At 38.3% G+C, this 17,181-nt stretch overlaps 1 protein-coding gene across 1 annotated transcript in view; it reads left to right on the forward strand.

Annotated features, from left to right (window-relative positions):
* The window catches only part of RNF180 (ring finger protein 180), a gene marked incomplete at its 5' end in the record, with an annotated part of 93,220 nt that overhangs the window by 51,117 nt on the left and 24,922 nt on the right, over positions 1-17,181 (forward strand). Inside the window, 2 exon segments of the mRNA XM_054397550.1 lie at positions 5,763-5,988; positions 11,857-11,982. Of these exon segments, the coding sequence (XP_054253525.1) occupies positions 5,763-5,988; positions 11,857-11,982 (352 nt within the window).

Raw genomic sequence — 17,181 nt, forward strand, 5'->3', positions numbered from 1 at the left:
GTAGGAGATTCATAGAAGTTTCTGGGCCGGAACAATCCTCACTATCAATACAGACTAGGGGATGAGGTGATAGAAAACAGTCATGTGAAAAATAACTTGGGGCTACTGATGGATGAGAAGCTGGACACGAGCAGACAGTGTGTGTCTGCAGCCCAGAAGGTCAATCACACCCTGGGCTGCATCAAAAGAAGCATGGCTAACAGATTGAGGGAGGTGATTCTGCCACTTTGCTCTGTTGAGAATCACCTGAAGTATTGCGCCCTCAGTACAGGAGGGGCATGGACGTGATGAAGCAGGACCAGAGGAGGGCCACAAAAATGATCAGGGGGTTGGAGCCCCTCTGCTACAAGGACAGGCTGAGGTAGCTGGAGTTGTTCAGCCTGGAGAAGAGAAGGTTCTGTGGAGAAGTAATAAGAACCTTACAGTACCTGAAGGGGGCCTACAAGAAGGATGGAGAGAGACTCTTTGCAAAGACCTGTAGTGATAGGACAAAGGGCAATGGCTGCAAACTAAAGGGCAGATTTAGATTGGATATTAGGAACAAATTCTTTACCATGAGGGTAGTGGACCACTGGAACAGGTTGCCCAGGGAGGTGGTTGGGGTCCCATCCCTGAAGATATTCAAGGTGAGGCTCCACAGGGCTCTGGGCAACCTGATCTTGTTGAGGATGCCTCTGCTGGCTTCAGAGGGCTTGGACTAGATGACCTGTGGAGGTCTCTTCCAACCCAGACCATTCTATGATACTATGATTCCATGATTCTGCAGACTTCTGCAAATGAATTTTCCTCCTCTTTGTTTGAAGTACTAGTTACAGGAAAGATGAATCATTAATACTTGCTTTATTGTCAGGTGTGCCAACACTAATAGCTGTGCCTGGATGTTCTACTCTGCATATTTATCTTTGGCGTGTAGCTACATTTACTAACTTAGCTACAATGCGCACATTGTTTTCTTAAAAGCCTGAGTAAATAATGTGTGTGTTTTATTAAATGCAAAAATAAAAATTAAGATAAGCTTGTAACATGGCACTAATTTCTTATATACTAGTTTACTAGTCACTATAAATATTAATGCATTAAGGTGATTGTGGTTCAAGTAATTTGACTAATATGCCAGTGGACTGTTTCTAAATTCATCTTCATGATTAAATTATTTTAATAGGATTATTACTTTATGATATGAATAAGCCTTTATGATAAGTCAATAAAGCAATTACCGTGATCTTCAAGAGATCTTCATAAAAGCTGTGTATACAAATCTTCCTTAAACAATAAAATTGATTCTTCTGAGACAAATTTCTGAGAGGGTAATAATACCTAGAGCTACTAGTTGAGATGCATATTGCAAAAGGTTGAAGGGTCAGTTACTCCAGAAGGAATCACAGAGATTAACCAAATTGCATTAAAAAAAAAAAATATGTAGTTCCAAATCCATCATAACAAGAAACCAAAACATATAAGATGCTTGAAAATAAAGGGAAATTGTGCATAATCTCTATGTACAACTTTAGCACAAAAGATATTCTGTGGGGCCTGTTTCAACCTGACTAAAACAGTATGAATCGGTAATGCAATAAAATAGTACAGGAATAAAAAGAAAATATATCAGATAATTTTCTCCTCCTTTATCTGTTTTTCTGAGTTTTCTTGTTCTCATCTTCCACAAAATAAGCCTTTATGGCTTGACATAAGATTAAAGATCTACTGAAACAGAAATATTTCAGTGAGACAAATTGGTTAGCTTTCCATATATCAAGGAATTTTATAATTTGTTTTTCTTAAGGTACCCAGTTGTGTCCTCAAATTGTGAAATTGTATTAGCAATGCATTTAACTAATAGTAAATAATGTTTGCCATTAACAGGATACTGAGGTAATTACAGTTCTGTAACTCTCAATGAAACTCTAACCAGACATTTGAAAAACACTCGTCAATTCATTTGGTAGTGAACAAAGTGTATAAAAAGAATATTGTTCCTCAAGCTGTCAGAGTAAATGTATGTACCTCCTGTTAAACTTTGAATTCATTCTGAATAAGTAAATGTTTTTATGGTTTCTTTGTAATAGTTTTACATCTATGAAGTCAGATACTGTCAGATTGCCTTGATATTTTGTGAATATAACTGCTTCTCCAGAGAAGAAAAATGCAGGCTGACTCCATTTGAGTGCCCTTGTGTGAGGATGAGCTTTATGTTCCATAGAGTGCTGAATTAATCCAGCCATTTCAGTGCTGGCAGGGTCTCTTAGTTCTGACTGCAGCGGTGCTGTAATGATTATACACTGATAAATAGTCTTCTCTAGGCTTTGCACTCTGTTAGTTACAGGCCATGGGATTAGCTATTTTGGAAAAAAAATCCTTATATGTAGTTTATAAGTGGTGAAGAATTTATCACATTAATAATTCATTTAAATTATTGCTGTTCTCACTTCAAATTTGTGGCTTATTCTTGATTTGAAGTGTTAATTGCATCTGTAAGGTATGGCATCATATTGTTACTTTCTCTGATAGATTTTAAAAGATGAACTTCATTGAATTCGTCTTTTCTTGTAGGACATATCTTAGGCTTTTTAAAATTTTTTGTGCCCTTTTCTGGGTTTTGTTGTCAGTTTTAAATTGTAGATGTTCAGACTTAGGTATGCTATTCTAGAAGTGATCACAGTACACAGAACTTCAGGAGAGCCTTTTAAAGCAGTCTGCTTAAGTAGCAAGAGAAGAAATTCCTTTGGGGCTAGCACAAGCTACACTCTCCCAAAGGTTTACCATATGCATATTTAACCTGTGGTTATGAAGAAGTCCTGGTATTCAACACATGAAGAATTTTTTGGCCTTACAAGGCACCACAGAATTGGCAGGTTTTCATTTCCTGATGCCTTCCATTGGTGAGGGCTCTGTTCCAATGATGAGGTGAATGGACTCATCAAAGGGGCAGCATCACATGGGTTAAATGAAATGTGAAATTCCTTGGCTCTGAACACTTGAATTCTTGCTTACTAGTCATAAGGAATAGTTTACAATGCAGCTGCTCTGTAAACAAGACCCTGTGTCCATGCATGCCAGTTGCTCAGCTCCTAGTTCCGAGTTATCGTGTTTCCATCTGTGACCAAGAAAAAAGGTGTCTCCTCTCCTATCTCCTTTATCTTGAACAATATCTTAAAACTAACTTTTCCAGGCCAGCATCAGAAAAGACATATTTCGGCGTGCACAGCAGCACCTCTTTTAACCTTGGAGAAGAGTAGAGAACTGAGCGGAATTGTCAAAGATTTCCTGACTGTGCATAATGTTGTCAGAACCTTTGATCCTTCTCCTGAACTTTCTGCACCTGAACAAGAGTACCAGTCCAGCTCACACATTAGGGTTCATAACTACCGAGCATCATTTTTCTGTGACCATCTCGTCTTCAGGTTACTTGCTCACTGGTTTAATCTCTGGTGTCTTTTCTGTACACTATCTAATTATTCTGCATTCATTTTAACTTCTGCCTGTCAGACCACCAGTGGTCTGCGCAAAGGCGGTCACCCAGTCAAGTCCAAACAACACTGTGCTGAGCTTGAAAACTTTATCAGAAGGTTGACAATAGCATAAAGTCACAGCAAACTAGTGCAAGAAATTTTAATGCGTATTGGAGAAAGCAAATTCAGCTAACCAGACAATTTGAGATGAGTTTCATTTGTGAAGTGCTGAGATACTAAAATAATAGATTAGATAACTACCTTAGGCAGAAGTATGATAAACCTATGGAGTTACAGCTGACTGTATTTGCAGCATATGTAATACTTACATACAGCAGACATTTTTTCATTTGGCATCTTGGTCAAATGTTGTATGTGCTTTATTTAGTATTAGCACTGTTCTGATCATACTCTCAAATTTCACTCTGAACCTCCTTTTAGTGGTAGCATGTATATAGATTCTTCTCTTGTTTGTATCTTGTTTTAACATCCTTCTTCCATCCAAACCCTGAAATACCAGGGGTTACCGTCTGGTGGTACAGTCAGGATTACCAGTTCTCATGTGACTTTGGAAGATGGAAACTTTAGAAGGCTTTTAACTTTCATTCATTTCCAAGGAGCAATAGTTTTTCTTTCAAGGTTTTTGAGATAGTATTTGGCAATCTTCTGCTCCTATTATTGTCCTTAATGTCTACATGACTATCCTCAATTTTTTGTGTACTATAGTTCTGCAAGAACAGCATTCCGGTTTATGCTGGTAATGCTCTCAAATGCCAAAGCTTTGTCACAAATTAGAATATATAGGCACTGCTTAATTGCAGACAAAAAATGTTTTAGCTTCTTGCATAAGGAAGTTGCTCTGATTTAAGCTTCAGCAATACTAAATGATGCTATGTCCCAGATAGGTCTTTTGAGAAGGAGCACAAAGCTGTTGAAAAAACTAGCTCTTCCTCTGATTCACTAAGCAAATTACTCTTAACCTTTGAGTTCTCAGCCGTTTTGCACTTCTAGCTCTGTCATTTACTTGACTGGCTCATGCAAGACATTTAACTTGCTGCCAATAACACAGGCAGTTCCTCTATACACAGTACATTTCCTTTCTGAACAGAGCTTATCAAAGCCAGTCAGCAAAAGCTTACTTGTCCCCCATCGTTTGGGTTTGTGCTAGATTTTAATTATGACTACATCCTTACATAGAATTACAGAATTGTTTAGGTTGGAAAACAACTTTAAGGTCATTGAGTCCAACCATTAAATTAAACCTGCCAAGTCCATATAGCAGGGTTGGAGGAATTCTCATGGCAGGATTAAGTGTTGCAGGACTATCAAAGAGGTAGTTACAGGGCAGTAATTGAGCAAGGGGTATCATGTGCATATAATGAAGCTTGCAGGAAATCACTGCAAGGTAGCTTAAAATTAAGGCACTTAAAATGGGATCATAAGCAAGGGCTTGGAGTCAAGCATTAGGGGCATGAGAGAAGAGTTTTGACACTTGTGAAGTATCTAACACCCTGCTCTGTCTTGATTCTTTCCTGGTAGGTCTGTTGGATATTGAGGATGGATAGAGGGGAAAAAAAATATTTTTTCTGTAAGCCAAAACCCGTGGATGATGTTAGCATAAGATCTTCAGATTATGTGAAAAATTTTAGTAATCTTACAAGAGCAAAGCAGAAACTTGGCAATAGATCCAAGCTGTCATGCTCATATGGCATATACACCATTTAGGAAGTCCAGCTATGTCCCTCTGCAAATATATCAGAGTATATGTGCTGGCAAAAAAAAAGCAGTTACCAAAGATGTTAGGGATTCCTAGACTTTCTACTCTCAGATTTAGACTCTGCATTGTAATAATGAAGTTGGAGCTTGTTTCAGACTGAATCATTGTTCTTGCTGAAACATGCCCTTCACAAATTACCTTTCCAAGGAGAAACGGTCCGCAGGTTATTTTTAGTAATTTTCTTATGTGACTTTCTTGGAAAAGTAACCAGGTATTTTGGTAATAAAGTTACAAATAAATTATTACAATTCATTTTTTAAAAAAGAAATATGATCATAGTACAGTTTTACTCAATCTTTCTTTTTGCTACTTCCTTCTTTTACCGTCTCCTATGCTTTTTGTTCTCCTTTCCCAAATTCTTGTCTTATCAGTGTGTTTCATCATCTCTTCTAAAATAACCTATATTAAAAATTAAGAATATACCCCAATGTGTACCAACTTCTTAAGTATTATTTAAAGTCACCTTTCTGCTGGTTGGTTTATCCAAAATAGTTGATGTGTGAAAATATGTTTTCTTTTTCTTTTTCTCCTTGCAGACTGCAAATGATAACCTGCATACAGATGATGAACATGAACTTAGAGGAGACAAAGAAAGCTATCTCTGTGCAGTGTGCCTGGATGTTTATTTCAATCCTTACAGGTGCTATCCATGCCACCACATCTTTTGTGAACCTTGCCTCAGGATGCTTGCCAAAGACAATCCAGCCAGCACTCCATGTCCACTGTGTCGCACTACAATTTCTAGAGTCTTTTTCCAAACAGGTATAAAAATGAAAATTTTTACAATACAGAAAAATGCTGTACCATTCCTTCCTGTATTTCTGCCCTGAATAAATATTTTGTTGGAAAAGAGAGAAAGAGAGAGAGGAAGGAAGGGAGAGAGAAAGAGAGGAAGGGAGAGAAAAAGAGAGAATGAAAGAGAGGAAGAAAGGAAAAGAAAGACAGAGAGAAAAAAATGCAGTGGATGCAGTCTTGCTTTAGTGGCAAGAATGCAGATTTGAGAACTTGTTGATATTTTGCATTTGTTTAGTTTCTTCTTTCTAAATAATCAAAAACTCCAGACATAGTAATTTTTTTCTCAACATTTCCTACCAGTAAAATCTTTTCTGTAAAAATTATTAGCAATCAAAAACCAAAGAAATAATTTCTTGGTTTCATTAATTTAGTTTGACTAGAGTGAAAATAAAGGCTGGCAGAACTGTACACTTCCCCTACATTTGTTTTTAAATTCTCCCTTCCTGATCTCTTACACCTTAATCTCCATGGTGGATAAGGGAAGTTTGATGTTAGAGTGGTTACTGAGAGAGTTAAGTAGCGCTGTAGATGTGATACCTGTAAGAGCATGAGTCAGTCTTTTATGCCTGGATCTTAAAAAGGTAAATTCAAGCACCATTAATAAAATTGTACTATGGCATTTGGAGACAGTTCTATGTTCTGTGCACATAGGCCACAAACTAATCAAAATGACTCAGCCATGCAGGAGTGTTTGTTTATTTTTGCATGCTGCAGAGATCTTGCAGCAATCCACTTCAAACTGGGAGAGTGCTGTGACAGTGGCAGGTTAGGGTTGTGGATTAAAATGTGATGATTTCACATTGATAAGCAGAGCTGCCCAGCTTCTATTTCCAGCATAGACTTTTCCTCTACACAGGCACAACTTTGTCTAATTTGATGGCAGACCAGTTTGAGGAACTAACTAGGTGAAATAAGAATTCATTTGGGTGGGAAGGATGTATTTCTCAAACTAATCACCTCTGGATGGTTCACTGGGGAGCTGCTGGTGGTGAGGGATAGGGGCTGACTATGTCAGCGCTGCAGCAGAGGAAATGGATGGAAGGCTACAGCCTAAACACTTTTGGCCACCCTGCATAGCTGATGTATAGAAGTTTCCAGCTGTTCTTGTTTCATTTGTTTAATGTTGGTTGCTCCTTTGGTTTTAATGTACAGATGAAGTGTTTTTTACCAATATAGAATTAGTTCTAGTTGCTTTAGGGGTATTTAACATTTTGTAGGCTAGATTACAGATTAACTTTTCACTACATTTAAAATACTGTAATTTAAATGAACATTTACCAGAATTATTCATGGCCTTTGCATACTTGATATACAACATGTAAAAATGCCTGATGTGAGGGATTCACAGAATCACAGAATGAATTACAGGGGTTGGAAGAGACCTCTGGAGAACATCTAGCCCAACTCCCCTGCCAGAGCATGTTGCACAGGAAGGTGTCCAGGCAGATTTTGAATGACTCCAGAGATGGAGACTTCACCTTCTCCCTGAGCAGCCTGTTCCAATACTCTACCACCCTTAAAGTAAAGAAGATCCTTGTCATGCTTATATGGAACTTCCTATGTTCAAATTTGTGGCTGTTATCTCTTGTCCTGTCACTGGGCACCACTGTTAAAAGACCAGTCCCATTCTCCAGAATGAAGAAGAGGGAGCTCTTGTCCTGTTCCTGGTGCCTACTTACAGGGCAAGAGGCAGCAGAAACAAATTGAAACACATGAAACGCCATATGAAGATAAGAAAACACTTCCTTCCTGTGAGAGTTTCCAAGAAAGGCTGTGGAGAATCTGTATTAGTTGAGGTTAAATTAACGAGGCGGGAATTATAAGATATAGTCATTTCTATTTTCCCCAAAACCCCACCCCAAAACTATGTACAAAACTGCTAAAATTATTTACAGGTTATATTCAGTCGTGAATTCTTTCAGGATGCTTATGGCAATTTTGACACAATTTAGAGAGTTTGGAGATTGGAAAAGGCTAAGTCGCAAACAGCTTCACCCACTTATAAATCAAAGGCCGACCAATAACCCTTAGGGAGATATGAGAAGGCCGGATTTACTGACGAAAATTGGAGTAGGAATTTAGAGATGGTCCCTAGCTCACTCTCTCTGCTGACAGGCTCCAGAAACTGTTGGTTTGTAATCCAGTTCGAGGCTCAGGCTTTATGCAATTGGTTCCAGGGAGAAGCAAAACAGCAGACAAATCCCAGGCAGGCAGGCTCACGGCTTTCACGTATGGCTCGTGGCTTTATCCCAGGGCTCTGGACCAGACACTAGAAGCAAGGCAGGGCACTCGAGAAAAGTGAGGTGAGGCTTCAGCAGATTTGAGCAAGGCTTGAGCAAGGCTTGAGCAACGCGCCTAGGCTACCTAGCCACTTGTATATATACAAAATGCCAGAGGTCACTTGGTCCAATGGGGCACTAAAGCTAACATGTAGCTACCCAATGGAAAGCATCCTGCCAGGCTATGACCATAAAAGGCAGAATCAAGGACCTCGTATGTGGGGAAGCTTACCTGCTCTGACCCCAGATGGGCATCTTGTTTACCAGACAGGCAAGGTCCTGTCCCCTTTGTTCCTTTTCCCACCTTGCCCTGTTATTGTGGCGAGAAGGAGGGGAGAGAAAGGACCTGTCTAGACATCTTGAGGCCTGTCTGGATTTGTACTGGGCCATGTGTCATGGCCTACCACCACAGAGTCTCCAGATTGGATGTGCTCCTGGTCAAAGTGCTGTAGCTGACCTTGCTTGAGCAGGGAGTATTGGACACGTTGATCTCAAGAAGTCTTCCAACCTCACCTGTTTTGTGAAAATACTAAAAACATATGGAGTTTTTTTGAGGAAAACAAGCTGTGTGTCAAAGTGTAAATACAGTGTCTTAAATGTGTAGAGAGTCTACTGTAACTAGACACAACAATATATGAGATGCATTTAGTATAACCAACTTTAGATGAGAGAATTCCATATGGCCTTATAGCAACTGTCTATTGCTCTTCAGTGTATATCAATATATGCTTGACTTAGGAACATATGCAAAAATAGATACACTAAATTTCAACCTGGAGAAAGAAGGCTCTGGGGTGACCTTATAGTGGCATTCCAATGTCTGAAGGGGACCTACAGGAAGGCTGGGGAGGGACTGTTTGAAGGTCATATAGCAATAGGAGGTGGGGCAGTTCTTCACAATGAGGGTAGTGAAATAATAGGGGAGGTTGCCCAGAGATGTGGTGGAGGCCTTATCCCTGGAGACATTTAATGGGGGACTGAACAACCCGATCTAGTTGGAGATGTCCCTGCTCACTGCAGGGGGATTGGACAAGACGACCTTCAAGAGTCCCTTCCAACTTGATGCAATCTATGATTCTATGATTCTATGTATGTGTATTAACAACAATACTTTGAAATTTCCCATGACATAGCATATTAACTAGCTTTTAAATCAACCAAGAAGTACTGATGATACCGAATACTTAGACAAATTAGTAAAATCAAGACAATAAGGAAGATGGATGGTGCCAAACCAATGTAAATGGTATTAGATATTTCTTTTACTCCAGAAATCCTTTAAGCCTTTTAAAAGCTATGCTAAAGTCATTGCTGACACACATTTGTGCAGCTAGCGAAGCAAAGTTACTATCATTCTTTACATATTTCTCTCATACTACAGCTGAGATGTCTTATTTCCCTTACTGATTTATTCTGGATAGTTTCTCTGGTTTTCCTTTTGAATCACTACATTTTGTTCTGCAAGGATATCTCAAGAAGAAAACATTTAAGGATATATTCAGAAGTTAACATTTTAGCTTGTACTTTTTTCAAACAGAACATAGCTGCAACAGAGCGATGTATGTAACATGTCAAAAAAGATGAAGGCTAACAAGTCAATTATCTACCAATTAGGAAGTAAAAAAAGCTTAACTCAGAGACACAAAGCTGAATGTGACCCATAAGGATTTCTTTGGCCAGTTGGCTTGATCAAGTGAGCTTTTTCCATTAGTTCCCCTGAGAGTGAGTTCCAATCCAATCAGGTTTCTCTGATGGTGTCTGTAACGCATTTTTGTCTTTTTTAAAGGCTTTCTTAGAAGCCTTTCTCCCATCAGGATAAACATACATCTGGTCAGATAATAGGGTGCACAGAGACAGCAGCTTTTGGTTTGATTTCAGCAACCCACTGCAAGCAACTCAGTCTTAACTGCCTTCCTGTCAGGGAAGAGACTGAGCCAGATATGGCTTCTACACTTCCATTCATGTAAGGTTCCACTTACATTAAATCTTCCCAAGGAGAGACAGACCTGGCACACATGTAGAGTAAATCCAGGGCTTTAGAGAAACACAGATTCATTGTAGTGGTAGGTCTAGGCATGTGGCAGGGAAAGGGTCACATACATACAGAAAGACAAGTGGCTTGGACAGCCAGAAAAAGTCTTTCATCAGAAGCCTAACTAAGCAATCTTCTAAAAGCCAGTAAGAGTTGTAACCACTGCCTTTTCAGGAGGAATTAGATGCCTCACCAGAGGTTTCAGTGTTTGAATGTGGACAATAAAGTGGAAAGAATTCAGCTGAATTTTATGGCTTGTAGAAGGAAACTAAAATATCTGTTGATGCTGTGAGAGGCAAGGAGAGTGTTATCAGAGAATATTTCTCTGAATCCAAATAGTACTTAATCCAAATATGCTCGATAGAATACAAGGCTCTTATATAAAAATCAGAATAGTGTTTTTTCCTTTTGCATTTAAGAAGGAAAATGGCCTCTTTCCCTTCAGTGACAGAGGTTTTTGGGTACAGTAGCACTGTTCTCTCTGAAAGAGATAAAAGGATTTGGAGACTTCTGTACTCTGTGTGTGTTGTGCAGCCTCATTCCACCTGTGTTTGGACATGGTAAAATACAGGATAATTTTGGGAGTAAGACCACCATACTTTATTTTTTTCTTCAGATCTGCTAATACCTTCCTTTCACACAGAAAACTGCTGCAATGAAAGGACAGCTTGATTTTTTTTTCCTTCTTTCTGGAGTCAGTTCAGAAAAAGCTTAGCTTTCTGACATTTGCCAGAGAAAAAGATCCTTTCACAAAATATTATTGCAAAAGTATGTACAATAAACCAGGTAAAGTAACAATGCATAAGCCTTTTCAAAGATATGTGATGTGTTTTTTATTCTACAGAAAGGAACAGAAGGAGTTACGGTAACAGCTTCTATTATTAGTATTTTAGCCGTGGTGGTTTGAAGGGCCAAAAGCAGGGTAGGGAGTTAAATTTTTCTCTGTTAACTACTGCTTGGCAACCCTTTCTATTGCCCTATTTCCCCAAATTATATCCCAAAAGACTGATGATTTCTTGAGATCAATGTATGTCAGCTCTTGAAATGTATTATTAATCATTCCACAAATGTGTTCTTACTTCCTGTTAATCCACAACATTTAAAATATATTTTAAAAAAAAGGCAAACAGACTCTTCCCCTCTCCTTGTATTACTGACTACTACTGAGTAACAGTGTTAAACAAAACCAATATGAACTGAGAATTAAGACCACAATCAGTTTGATAGACGTAATATTCATTTATAGAGGTCATCATAGCTTTATGAGTTAGATATCATGAATTATTATGTACTTCACATTGATAGAATTTGACACCATCTTTCTTAATTTTTTTTTTCCCAGAGGAACGGAATCAACACATCATGCTTAACTCTTGGCCTTGCTATATCTGAAAACCCTTGGGTTTATATGATTTTAAACAATTTAAGAGATGTTATAATCATAAAAAGACAGCTTATAAGGCATTTTTGTTTTGTAGTATTTACAGCATTGATCTGTGTATTCTTTCCCATTTAATATTTTAGAACTAAACAACTCTACCAAATCTATTTTCCCTACGGAATATCTGAAGTTAAAAGAAAATTTTCAAAAATCAAATTCTGCAAAATGGCCTCTACCAAGCTGCAAGAAATCCTTGAGAGTGTTTGAAGGTAAGTTTTTTAATTTTCCCCTAAGCTTCACACAAGTCTCTAGCTAATACATGCCATAGAAAAATTATAGATGGACGATTATTGAAGTAGAGCCGAGTTAAATTCTCCTGAGTGACTCAAACACAGTGCTCTGAATCTAAAGATAAACTGCAAATTCTTAAAAGATTATTTATGTCTATATCTTAAGGTTTTTACTTAAACCTTTAATTTTGTACACATTATCAGGATAATTCTGTGCAGTTTCTTGCCTGGAAAAAAATTGTATCTGTATAGTGGAATAAAGAGCATTATTCTGGGAAAAAGTTGCTTGTTCCAAACAAAGACTTCTGAAAAACAAAAATCAGAATCAGTCTACTATGAAAGAAGTCATATAAAAAAGTTGGAATAATATTATGTATGCTATTATTTATTGCTTGTTTTATACATTAGAAATGGAATAAAAGGTGTGGGGATTTTGTTTTCTCCTTATTCTATCTTGCTGCTTTAACACTAATTTTCCTGGTTATCAACTGGTTGTTAACTGAAAAGTATTTAAGTTAGAACACTGAAATGTAGGATTTGGTCTTTCCCCACATTTCCTTGCTTTCAGTCAAACGGACACTTTTCACTTGGCCTCATCTACTTACATAGTTACTTTCTGCAGTGCTGAGTCTTGCTAGCAGATATGCTTTTCCTGTTTGAAAGAACTATGCCGATTGTTTCTAAATGTATGGAGAAAAAATAAAGCAGGACATCATTCTTATATTCATTTTGTGAGTCTACCCACGTCTTTCTGCAGGTCAAACCTGATAAATTCTGGTCATACGCTTACAAACCTGTGTCACACAAGGTCATGATTTTATAGTTCAAATAGCAAGCAATACTTCTAACTACCAAAAATGAGCAGACTTGAGAAGTTTGAAGACTTATAGATCACCTTTGGTATGACTCAGAAGGGAAGCTCTTAGCAGGAAAACCAAAGATGGGTGTTTCTTTTCTCTGTTAGCAGTTAATGTAGCATGGATGTTGATGCTGAGTTTATTGAGTTATTGCATTACTTTATGTATGTGACATAGTTCACGTATGTTCCACAGTGTCATGAGTCATAAATTTAAAAAATGCTACCATGTTGAGCTTTGTATAAAAGTGAAATAATAAAAAAATAAATAAAAGGAATATTTGGAGAGGTCATACAGCTTTAGTATTATGGTACCTGAAAATCAGGTGTGTCATTTCACAAAAGTAGTTCAGAATGCTGGATTTACATGTCTCCAAAAGATAGCCTTACAGTTCCACAGTAAATGGGAACACGCTAAGATCTAGTTAATAGGAAATCCAAACCACATAGCTGTCTGCAACTTTGTTGCCTTCTAAAATACAAGTGTCATCGCTATGTCTCTCTCTTCTGACTTTTTACTTGAATAAAAGCTATTGAAGGGTTTGACAAAACAGAAGTGTATAATATTTTCTTCTCGGACTGCTTTTGTGAGTTTAAATATAAATTGTGTTTGGCAGCATCTCAAGTTGCCTATTTGGCTTTCTTAATTTTCCTTATGTTCCCTTCCTCAGGAGTCTCCAGAGGACTTTACAGGTGTAGAAGGATGATCATACTGTCAGCAAAATGGTTCTGGCACCATAATAAATGCCCTCACAAAAACAAACCCTGGTGTCACTGAGAACAGTAGAGGAAAAGAGATTACTTGGATTAATTTCTATTTAATTAGGAAGGTAACAGCGTAATGATATGTTGGAGTTGCAGAAGCAAAATACAAAGAATGTAAAGAACAAAGTAGGTCACAGGATCACGGGATGTTAGGGGTTGGAAAGGGACCTTCGAAGATCATCAAGTCCAACCCCCTGCCAGAGCAGGATCATGGAATATAGCGCAGGTCACACAGCAAGACATCCAGATGGGTTTTGAAAGTCTCCAGAGAAGGAGACTCCACAACCTCCCTGGATGCATGAGCAGAGTGACTGGAATGAAAAGGGATATGCTTACAGTGCTTAGAAAGTGATGAAAATGTGCAGATTTGAAAGTGAGAATAGCTACCTCTTTGTAAGAAAGTACTGCATTGTCAAAGAAATTTTGTGGCCCTGTCAGAAATATATATGTTCTTTTGTCTACACTTCATATGTGGAGGGTTCAGTGGTCACTGAAAATCTATTTGTATGATTCCAGTTTTCTGTCAGACAAAACATTTTCCACAATATTAATACTCCAGACATAAAGTGACAAATTTTGCACAGTAAACCACTCATTAGAGCTGCTAGATCTGATAAAATCAGATGTCAGAATTGCACAGAATCACAGTATGTTAGGAATAGGAAGGGATCTCAAAACATCATTGTGCTGGTTTGAGCTTTAACTGGAGTTTAAAAACTCAAATGATAACAGATTGAGATTGCTCATCCCCTCCCTTTTTCCTAGTAAGGTAAAAAAAAAAAAAAAACAACAACAACAAAGGTAGGGAAAAGGAGAGGTAAATTCATGAAAGAAATGGTCTGGAATCTGTTTGGAATTAGAAGTGGAAAATTTTTAACTATATATATATATAGAAATAACAGGGAGGGTTCACAAAGGTAAAGGATAAGGATAAATAGGAAAATATGCAAAACCAAGCCCAGATGGCCTTGTATTTCCCTGGATGCAAGTGGATTCAGTTCTTTGGAAGGCATGGATGGAAGGCTTGGAAAAGTAGGCCCTGACCACATGGTCAATGCAGGAAGCGGCAGCTGCAGATGATCTCTCTTGAGCAGGCAAGGCAAGAAAGAGAGAGCAATAAAAGATGTCTGCCCTTTTTATAGGCTTGCTGGACAGGAAGGGGGAGTGAAATAGATCACCTTTGACCCATGGGACCCCTTCTCCTGGGAGGGGGAAAACCAAGACCCTCTCTGCCCACCTGGATCAAGTTTCTTTTGTCCACCTGGGGGCTGGGTTCTTTCAGCCCCCATCAAAGACGGGTGTAACCCAGCATAATCATCTAGTCCAACCCCCATACCAGAGCCTGATCACCTAGAATAGGTCACACAGTTCCACGTGCAGGCAGGTTTTGAATGTCTCCAGACAGGGGATCCCCACAACCTCTCTAGGCAGCCTGTTCTAGTGTTCTGTTACACTCACAGTGAAAAGTTTTTCCTTATGTTCATGTAGCACCTCCCATGCTCCAGCTTGCCCCTTGTCCTGTCACTAGTCATCGCTGAGAAGAGCCTGGCCCTGTCCTTCCAATACATTCCCTTCACGAGTTTATAAACATTAATGAGGTCACCTCTCAGCCTCCTCTTCTCCGAGCTGAGGAGACCCAGCTCCTGCAGCCTTTCCTCATAAGGGAGGTGTTCCACTCCCTTAATCATCTTTGTGGCTCTGTGCTGGACTCTTTCAAGCCATTCCCTGTCTGTGAACTGAGGGGCCCTGAACTGGACACGATATTCCAAATGAGGCCTCACCAGGGCGGAGTAGAGGGGTGATCTCTTGATCTACTAACCACACTTCTTCTAATACTAGAAGACTGGAAGGCAAAGAGATAAAGATGGTCATAGACAAGCCTAGATTATATGAGCAGTTTGAACTAAATTAGATGTTCTGAGCATTGCAGCCCTGCTAGATAAAATCAAGTGTCTTTTCTTTTTCCTTACTTTATTTCCTGGATTGATTCACTGAGCCAGACAGATTTTATAATCAATATACAAGTCTTCTTTCATATGAGAATTCCCACAAGGAATGTAGAATTATCTTCTACCTAAACCCCAAAGGTTTTACAAAAAAAAGTAAGGAATCTCAGCACTGTAGCCCTTTTATGCTTTCCATCTGATAAAAAATTGTGCTCCAGAGTATTTTGTCCTTGGAAATAATTCCCATTTGTTTCATGAACATTACATATGATAACATTGTAAAAGGGTAGCGGCTGTCTGGATGTGGAGAAAGATTGTAAATGTACCTGAAGAAGTACATAGCTAGGTGTACAGAATGATGGGGTGGGAGGGCTACGAAAGCTCTTGAGTTGTAGCACTTGGTGAGTATTTTAAGATATAATTATCCCTCGGCAAATAGAAAATTATCTCCAACTGTTTTTATGCTAATGTTTCTATTTAAAACATAATGATTACATTGAAAGTGGAAAAGCCTAATTTGAAACATTAAGTCTTTTTAGTTTGGTTTTTTTTAATGCTTAATCTAGAAAACATTACCCCAATATTGCATATAATGAAATCTATAATAGTTCTTTACTGATCTAATCTCTTCATTGACAATAAAAAACTATTGACTTCTTTATCAGGCAATGATTGCAAGATAAAGTGTTTTTACCACCTGGTAATACTAGTGGAAATTCTCACTGCCTCAGTAGGTCATATCTGCCATGTCCTTTTATGTAATTATTCTCTAGAGAAAAGGGTGCATAATTTGTCACATACAAAAAAAAAAAAAGTTTTTGTATCTGTCTTCAAAAATGGGGTACAACACTTTTAAAATGTACTTTTGTGATTCAAGATTCTGTTTATCATTATTTCAGTTAGATAGGCAGCTAAGAAAGAATGCTAACAGCTATGAAAAATTACAGCTATAAAATTACCTTAACTAGGTTTTAAGTTCATACTTCTCTATTTAAAACTGGTTTTTAAGTTTTTGATGCCATGATCTACTGAAAAGAGAAATAAGGTTCTGAAAATAGCAGGTGGAGCAGTGATTCTAGCTGTAGAGAATGACGGCGGAGTGTAAGAACTCTCTCAGAATAATCTTTATTTTGAACTATTTTCCCCAAGTCCTACTATTCCATCCTTCCTTGTTGCACTTTTTTCTTTCAGTTATTTTCCTTACTTCTTCATTTCTTTAAGTTGTTTGTTCCTTTGTCATACTCAGGACTGAAGTTGTGGGACCATGCAACACTTCTGCAGCAGATGGCTTTTGGTTTTTAGCCAGGGTCCATCAGATTCTCCATTATAGGGTGGGAGGGGAGCAGAAAAAAAACCTGATTTGTGTACATGTGTTTCTTACAAGATGCATTTACAATCTGTGGTCTTCACAATAAGTGAATTTGCTGCCTCAAAGAGACATACATTAGGGGGAAGTGTTCTCTTTGAGCATCTGTTTTGCCTATAGTACAGTAAGAGAGAAAACACAGAGTTCAAGCACTGCTGCTTGAGAGTCTGGTCATCTGCAGTATACCAACTAGTCTTCAAACCTTCACTTCTGCACCTCACCAAGCAGAAGTGAATCTGAAAGAA

The sequence above is a fragment of the Indicator indicator genome, chromosome Z (assembly GCF_027791375.1).
Source record: "Indicator indicator isolate 239-I01 chromosome Z, UM_Iind_1.1, whole genome shotgun sequence".
In the NCBI taxonomy this organism is placed as follows: Eukaryota; Metazoa; Chordata; class Aves; order Piciformes; family Indicatoridae; genus Indicator; species Indicator indicator.